The sequence below is a fragment of the Carettochelys insculpta genome, chromosome 4 (assembly GCF_033958435.1).
Source record: "Carettochelys insculpta isolate YL-2023 chromosome 4, ASM3395843v1, whole genome shotgun sequence".
NCBI lineage: Eukaryota > Metazoa > Chordata > Testudines > Carettochelyidae > Carettochelys > Carettochelys insculpta.
Window position 1 is genome coordinate 113,878,841 of NC_134140.1, and position 7,627 is coordinate 113,886,467.

At 45.3% G+C, this 7,627-nt stretch overlaps 1 protein-coding gene across 2 annotated transcripts; it reads left to right on the forward strand.

The window, feature by feature from the left end:
* Positions 1–4,405: 4,405 nt before the first annotated feature.
* DDIT4L (DNA damage inducible transcript 4 like) lies at positions 4,406–7,216 on the forward strand. Of its 2 annotated transcripts, XM_074993520.1 has the most exons (4): positions 4,478–4,545; positions 4,631–4,674; positions 4,843–4,980; positions 6,163–7,216. In XM_074993520.1, the coding sequence occupies exons 3-4, from the start codon at positions 4,893–4,895 to the stop codon at positions 6,648–6,650; spliced, it is 576 nt and encodes a 191-aa protein (XP_074849621.1). In that variant the 5' UTR covers positions 4,478–4,545; positions 4,631–4,674; positions 4,843–4,892; the 3' UTR covers positions 6,651–7,216. The 2 variants fall into 2 exon arrangements, with proteins under 2 accessions (XP_074849620.1, XP_074849621.1); XM_074993519.1 differs by lacking the exon at positions 4,631–4,674 and having other exon boundaries at positions 4,406–4,545; positions 6,163–7,215.
* Positions 7,217–7,627: the final 411 nt, after the last annotated feature.

The window sequence follows — 7,627 nt, forward strand, 5'->3', positions numbered from 1 at the left end:
AGCCAAGTTTGCAAAAGAGCCCCTATAATGACCCAGAAAATTCGCTTTCCAGTTCAAACCACATGTTAATGTGTCAAATTTGAATATAAAAGAGAGTTCAGCAGCCTCTCTTTCCAAAGTAGTGTGAAAATTCCTCTTCAGTAAGACGCAAACTCTTAAGTCATGAACAGAATGGCCCACTCCATTAAAATGTCAGCTGACTGGTTTGTGGATCAGGAGTATTTTTATGTTTGTTTTGAGCTCATTAACTCTTTGTCTAAGAGCGGTTGAAGTCTGTCCAATATACAAAGCATCTGGGCATTGTTGGCACATGATGGCATATATGACGTTAGTTAAGGAACACGAAAATGTGCCCGTGATTCTGTGACTAACCTGGTTAGGTCCAGTGAAGGTTTCCCCAGAACAGATATGTGGACAGAGCTGGCAGCAGGCTTTGTTGCAAGGAAAAGTCCCAGGACTGGTGTTCCTGTGGTATAGACTGTGGCTGTTGGTAAGAATCCTCATAAGGTTGGGAGGTTGTCTGTAGGAGAGAACAGGCCTGTCTCCTAGGGCCTTCTGGAGTGTGGCGTCCTGATTAGGGATAGGTTGTAGGTCGTTAATAATTCGTTGCAGTGGTTTGAGTTGGGGGCTGTAGGTGATGACCAGCGGTGTTCTGTTCTTGGCTTTTGGGGGCCTATCTTGGAGTAGCTGGTCTCTGGGTATTCATCTGGCCCTGTCGATTTGTTTTTATATTTCTCCTGGTGGGTAATTCAGGTTGACAAATATTTGGTAAAGATCTTGTAGTTTTTGGTCTCTGCCAGTAGGATCAGAGCAAATACGATTGTACCTAAGGGCTTGACTGTAAACCATGGATCTAGTTGTGTGCAGGATGGAAACTAGAAGCGTGTAGGTAAGTATAGCGATCGGGGGTTTCCAGTAGGGTCCAGGAACTGTATCTCTCGTGTGGAGTAATCAAGGCATAAGTTGATGGTGGGGTGCACATTGTTGAAGTCTCTGTGGAATTCCTCTAGAGTCTCTATGCCATGGGTCCAAAACATAAAGATGTCATCAATGTATCTTAAGTGGAAGGAGGGGTAATAGGGGACGAGAGCTGAGGAATCGTTGTTCCAGGTCAGCCATAAATATATTAGCATATTGTGGGGCCATGTGGGTGCCCACAGCAGTTCTACTAATCTGGAAGTTTAAATTGTCCCCAAATCAGAAATAATTGTGGGTGAGAACAAAGTTGAAGAGGTCAGACACCAGACTGGCTGTGTTGATATCAGGGATGGTATTCCTGATCGTTTGCAATCCATCTTCATGGGGAGTATTAGTGTACAGAGCCTCTACATCCATCGTGGCTAGGATGGTGTTGTCAGGCCCTTTTTCGATGTTTTGTAATTTCCTCAAGAAGTCAGTGGTATCTCGGAGATAGCTGGGAGTATTCGTAGCATAGGGTTTGAGGAGAGAGTCCACATAACTGGATAGTCCGGTGGTACGGGTGCCAATACCCGCAATGATGGGTCATCCTGGGTTCCCAGGGTTGTGGATTTTGGGAAGTAAATAGAATAATCCAGGATGGGGCTCAGATGGTGTGGCTGAGTCAATAAGGTCTCAAGTAGCAGCAGGGAGTTCCTTAAGTAGTTGTAATTTCTTTTGGAATTCCAAAGTGGGATCAGAGGACAGAGGTCTGTAAAATGTGGTGTTGGAGAGTTGTCTGGCTGCCTCCTGTTCATAGTCTGACTTATTCATGATAACCCCCATTGTCAGCTGGTTTGATTATAATGTCTGGGTTATTTTTGAGACTCTGGACAGCGTAGAGTTCAACATAGTCGAGATTGTGTCTCATTTGGCATTGTTTGCATATAATGTCAGTCTGAGCACGTTTGCGGAAGTATTGTACGTAGAAATCCAGACTTTCACTATGACCATCAGGGGGAGTCCACATAGAGTTCCTCTTTTGGGGCTGGTAGGTTGCTTGGTCGTTGGTTAAAGAATGCACTTGTGGGATGGCTGTAATGATTGTTAGAAAATATCTAATAGTGTGTTGCTTCTTTTAGTACAATGTAGCAACTGGAAACAAGGAGAACCAACATCACCTCATCTGCCAACTCCTACTAGGGCAGTATACACTAACCCTTGCTCCTCTTAGTTGCTGGCCTGAGTCTGTGGGTCAGCCCCGCTCTCTGTCTTGCTACAAGCTTTGACAACTGTCTGGGACCAGACAAACTACAGGCTAGAGCAGTAAATGGTGCCTGGTCCATTGGCTCCAGGAGAGTTGGAAACCCCCATGCCCTCTGCAAGCCTTCCTCTGGCTCCCCCGACCCTTGCACAGAAGCAGGGAGCCCAGTGCTGGCTGCGTATGGCACTAATACTAATAGGGACCACCCCGGACCCATCTTGTATAATGGGGGGACAGAAAACAGAGCTGGGGATAACACTTAAGCCACAATGATATTTTTGTCTTCGCTCACAGCATGAGTTAGAGGTGGAAGGCCTGGTTCTCCTCTGCCTTGTGTTGTCATTCACAGCCATCCAGAGTGCCACCCACAAAGAATGTGCACAGGAGGCACAAAGCCTGAGAGAAGAAGGCCCAGAGTGTCAGCTCAAGTTTTTTCCTTGGGCTTGTTTGCTGCTAACCAGACTTTAAAGAGCAGCAAAAAGCTGCAGAAAAGGATTAAAATTGGAGTAAATTTGATTTTTTTTTCTGGAGTCAATTTAAAATTTGCTGCTACCACTTTTACTGTTTTCGTTGTGGTAGGGAGAGCATAAGGGAAACACAAGAAGTAGCTATCCCCACCCACCTTAAAACTCTTCCCTTGCTCTAAACTGCAGTCAGCATTTTGGAGCTGTTGACTGAGGTGATGCAGTCGCACCTTCCTTGAGGTTTATTACAAGCACAAAAAATGACCAATTTATACAGAACAGCATCACTACACCCAAGAGCCAGTCAACCAACTGCTTTCAGACTGAGCTTCCAACTTGCTCCCTGTTGTTTGAAAGTATATTGAGTAACAGTAAGTCCTGTACCAAGAACCAACAGCTATTTACAGCCCTGTAGTAAACACAGCTCTTGCAAAAGAAATGAACTTGTCATCCACCCCTCCCCACAACAAACACACACACACGCACGCACGCATGCACAATTTTCTGCACAAACGTTGGTGTTTTTATCTGAACAGCAAGTGTCTGAATACCGGTAATACCGATTTGGGAACTAATATTCCAGTTCTGCCCAAGTGAAGCTTATTTGAGGTTCCATGCCGCATTCATTCATGATTGTATAGCTCTTCCAAATCCTCCCTTTGGAAGCCCAGTAGAAATGTATATTCCTTGTAACACTACAGGGCTGAGCCTCCCCTTGCAGTGGTGTAAATTACACATAATCCCATGAAGTTAGTAGAGTTATGCTGATTTTATTCCAAACAAAAAGCAGTCAAGTAGCACTTTAAAGACTAGCAAAATAGTTTATTAGGTGGTGAGCTTTCGTGGGACAGACCCACTTCTTTGGACCATTCTGTCCCACAAAAGCTCACCACCTAATAAACTAGTTTGCTAGTCTTTAAAGTGCTACTTGACTGCTTTTTGTTTTGATAGTGTATAAACTAGCACGGCTCCCTCTCTGATTTTATTCCAGGGTGAGATGGACATCAGGCTCTACAGACCCTTTCTGTATTATTGTACAGCTATACTACAGGAGACACCCCCTCCATTCATAACCAGCAGCTGCTGCATTAATAAAACAGGTCGTGTTAGTAATACAATATTATCCTGCAGCTTGAAAACTTCTCCGCATTGCGGGAGAAACCTGCTGCACGAGTCCCACTCTGCAACGAGAGAAAACTGCGATCAATGGGCGAGGGAATAAAGGGGACACGGAGGCATTGGGGAAATTCCTGCACGTGCCTAGCATATTAATAGAAAACTATGCAAATGTATGCAAAGCACCTTTAGAAAGCGAACGAAATAACCGTTCTAGTTTTTGGCTGCAGACCTCACTATTGTGGAGGGAAGGAGGTAGTGGGAGCCGCTAATGCCGCCCCTATGTGCTGCAGGACAGCTGTGAGCACAGCTAAATGACAGGAGCGGAGCGTGGCATGTGTCAGGTGATCGGCATTCCGGCTCTCCCAGCTCCTGGGGGCTTTTTTGACACTGCCACTGACCAATCATTAGCTGGCGCTCTTCCCCAGCCTCTTCTCTGTCGCAAGAGGGACTAGAGAAGTCCTGTCCTCGCGCCCCTCCCCGCGGGGGCTCGGCGCGGCCAATGAGAGCGGAAAGCTCTGGCCGAGTAGAACGCGGCCTTGGGCTTGCGAATGGGGTGGGGAGAGGGAGGGGCGGGGACAGGTGGGGGAATGAGAGATTGACACGTGCGTATAAATTGTTGCTGCCCGAGGGCTGCAGTGGGCTGAGCGATGTGAGGGAGGAGGGATGTGTTGCTATTGACTCTAAGTGTCTAGTTGTTGAGGGGGTTGGTGTGCCCTGTTTTGGGGGGTGGGTCTGCCCTGCAGCTGAAAGCGGCTATTTAACTACACAATCTGTAATTGTACTTCTGTCGCGTCGTAGCAGGTAAGATGAAATCGGGTGGGCTGGTCTCATTGATAGGTGCCTTAACTTTGCTCTCCCTGTAGTTTAAAGCTCTGCCTCCTTTCAGGAGGAAGGAAAGGCTCCGCTCTGACACAGAAAAATATTCAAGGGGTGAGCTACAAACGGCGTGGCAACGCCTGTTGAAGCCTGTAACTAAAGTCTTAAGCTCGATTTTTCATCTGTCAAGCAAATGTTCCCCCAACGTTGCTATGAGCTGATGCTGTTGTCTCTTGACAACTTGTTTTGTTTGTAAGTATGCAACATTTGCTTCCCTTTCAGTAAACCAGGAGAGCATAAAGATCTGCTGGAGGTTAAAGTGTGCTTTTAAAATGGTTGCAACTGGCAGCTTAAGCAGTAAAAGCACTGCATGCATTTCAGAACTGATACACCAAGGCTTTCACCATGCAAACATAACTGGTGAGTATCTTTGACCTTCCCAGTTCACCCACCCCCATCCCTGCCTTTTTTTCCCCTTTAAAAAGTCAGGTTGCAAATGGGTGGGGGGGAGGTATCTGCAAATGGTGTTATAACTTTAATGTGCTAGCGCAGTGATCCTTATAAAGGAAGGAGGGCAGGGGCTGAGCAAAGGTTTTGCTCATGATTACAAGTGAGTGTGGAAACTAATGCAGAATGTTGTAGGCTACCTCTAATACTTCAGGAATATTAAAGTACTTCATGGCTAGCTAGAGTAGCAGCAAAGATGATCCTAATAAACTTTTCAGAATGACTGAGTGGCAGATCCAATTTTTGTAGGTGGTGTTCTGTGAGAATTGCAATGGCTTAGCCTGACTTGCTCATAGGGCTCTGACTAATGGAACAGTGTAACTGTTTTGGCCTAAATCTGTTTATATTACTAATGTGCCTGTAGTATACTTTGCAGCTTTCAGTAACTTACTGGGATGAGCGAGCAAGCAAGCTATTTTCTTGCATATGTGTACTAAACAATCACTCATCGGTGATCTGCCACATGACAGACTCTTCACATTAGAAAGCGGATGACCAAATGGGCCAGTCACTTGTCCTTTGTGTTTCTGACGGGCTACCTTTTTATCCCCCTGCAGTGATAAGTATTAGTAATGGTTGTGAAGTCCTCTCCCTAATGGAAAATGACTTTCTTACAGCTAGGCTGTGTCTGTACTGCAAAAATAACTTCAAACTTGCTAACTTCGAAGCTGGGCATCTACACACACCCTTCTTTAAAGCAGGGCACTACTCCGTTCCTGGGAATGGAGTAAGGACTTCAAAGCTGGGGGAAAATGTGTGTAGACTCTCTGCTGGCTACTTTGAAGTAGTGACTAACCTTTGAAGTTAGTTCCTAGTGTAGATGCACGCCTAGAGTAACAACCAGCGTAACCAAGAGAAGGGTGACTTGCTCATCTGTCCTTCAAGTGTCTGTAGAGTGGTGTTGGTGGAACACAAATAATGTAGCTTTAATTCTCATTCATGTATGAAATTGCACTATGCTGATACTAACATGCTGGCTTACTGTCTAGCAATGCTTCAGGAAAAGTAGCAGATGTTTGTCTGCTGCTTGCCAGTTATTTGCATGTTACTCAGTGTCTTCCTCCTCATGTCTTCTCATTATTGATTCTCCTGCAGACTTTGACTACTGGGATTACGTTGTGCCTGAACCCAACCTTACTGAGGTGGTGTTCGAGGAGAGAACCTGTCAGAGTCTAGTTAAAGTGTTGGAGAACTGCCTGTCCAAATCAAAGCAGACCAAACTTCACTGCTCAAAGGTTCTGATACCAGAAAAACTAACCAAGAAAATAGCTCAAGATGTATTGCGGCTTTCTTCAACTGAGCCCTGTGGTTTGAGAGGTGGCATTATCCATGTCAACTTAGAAATTGGAAATTTATGTAAAAAGCTGGATAAGATTATCTGTGATCCCAGTGTTGTTCCTACTTTTGAACTGACACTTGTGTTCAAGCAGGACTGTTTCTCTTGGCCCAGTTTCAGGGACTTCTTCTTTACCCAAGCTTGTTTTGCTTCTGCCAGCAAAGGTACACTGATTCTGAGTCCTGGGTTTCGGCTTATTAAGAAAAAACTGTACTCGTTGATAGGTACTGTTGTTGAAGAATGCTAGAAATTGCTGCAAGTTTAAACTGCACCTGTGGCCACTAACCAAAATTCCCAAGTGGAGTCTAATATCCTGAATTTTTAAGAGGTACCTGGCTTTACGCTTCAATTTCATGCATAGCAACCAATGTGCCTTATTCTATGCAAATACTCCAGTGTGTAAGCCTTCAGGCTAGCATAAGATCTTCCCAGGTCAGTTTTACAGCGCGTTGGTTCTGGGTGTGCAGAAGAGCCTGGAACAAGGGGCATGGGTCAGGAAGTTGACTCTTTATTTGAAACTTATAACTAGTGTCTGTCTGACCTGACTGGACAGCCTAATAATTATTACCAAACCTTTTTTATGTAGGAAGTACATATGCCATAGAAATAATTCTACCAGCACAGCTTTATAGTTCTGAAACTTTTTTTTCCACAAAGACTCTCTAGAGCTCCTCTTAAGCTGTGTTCAGCTAATTTAACTCTGTGGGTGTCATACTCCCTTGTCCAAAAGGGCTACATCTACATGAGCCCCAAACTTCGAAATGGCCACGCAAATGGCCATTTCGAAGTTTACTAATGAAGAGCTGAAATGCATATTCAGCGCTTCATTAGCATGCAGGTGGCCGCAGCACTTCGAAATTGGCGCGTCTCGTCCCGACGGGGCTTCTTTTCGAAAGGACCCCACCTACTTCGAAGTCCCCTTATTCCCATGAGCTGATGGGAATAAGGGGACTTCCAAGTAGGCGGGGTCCTTTCGAAAAGGAGCCCTGTCAGGATGAGACGCGAGGCGTGTCAATTTCAAAGTGCCGCAGCCGCCCGCATGCTAAAAAAGCGCTGAATATGCATTTCAGCACTTCATTAGTAAACTTCGAAATGGCCATTTGTGTGGCCATTTCGAAGTTTGGGGCTCGTGTAGACAGGGCCAAGAAGAAGTAGATCTTGCCTCTTACAAGGCACCAGTCTGAAACTTGGTGCACACAAAAATATATTTCATGATTTCATAGG

Coding starts and splice junctions, on each gene's coding strand:
- DDIT4L (XM_074993519.1), top strand. CDS start 4,893: ATGGTTGCAACTGGCAGCTTAAGCAGTAAAAGCACTGCATGCATTTCA. Junction 4,981..6,162: donor TCACCATGCAAACATAACTG/GTGAGTATCTTT, acceptor ATTCTCCTGCAG/ACTTTGACTACTGGGATTAC.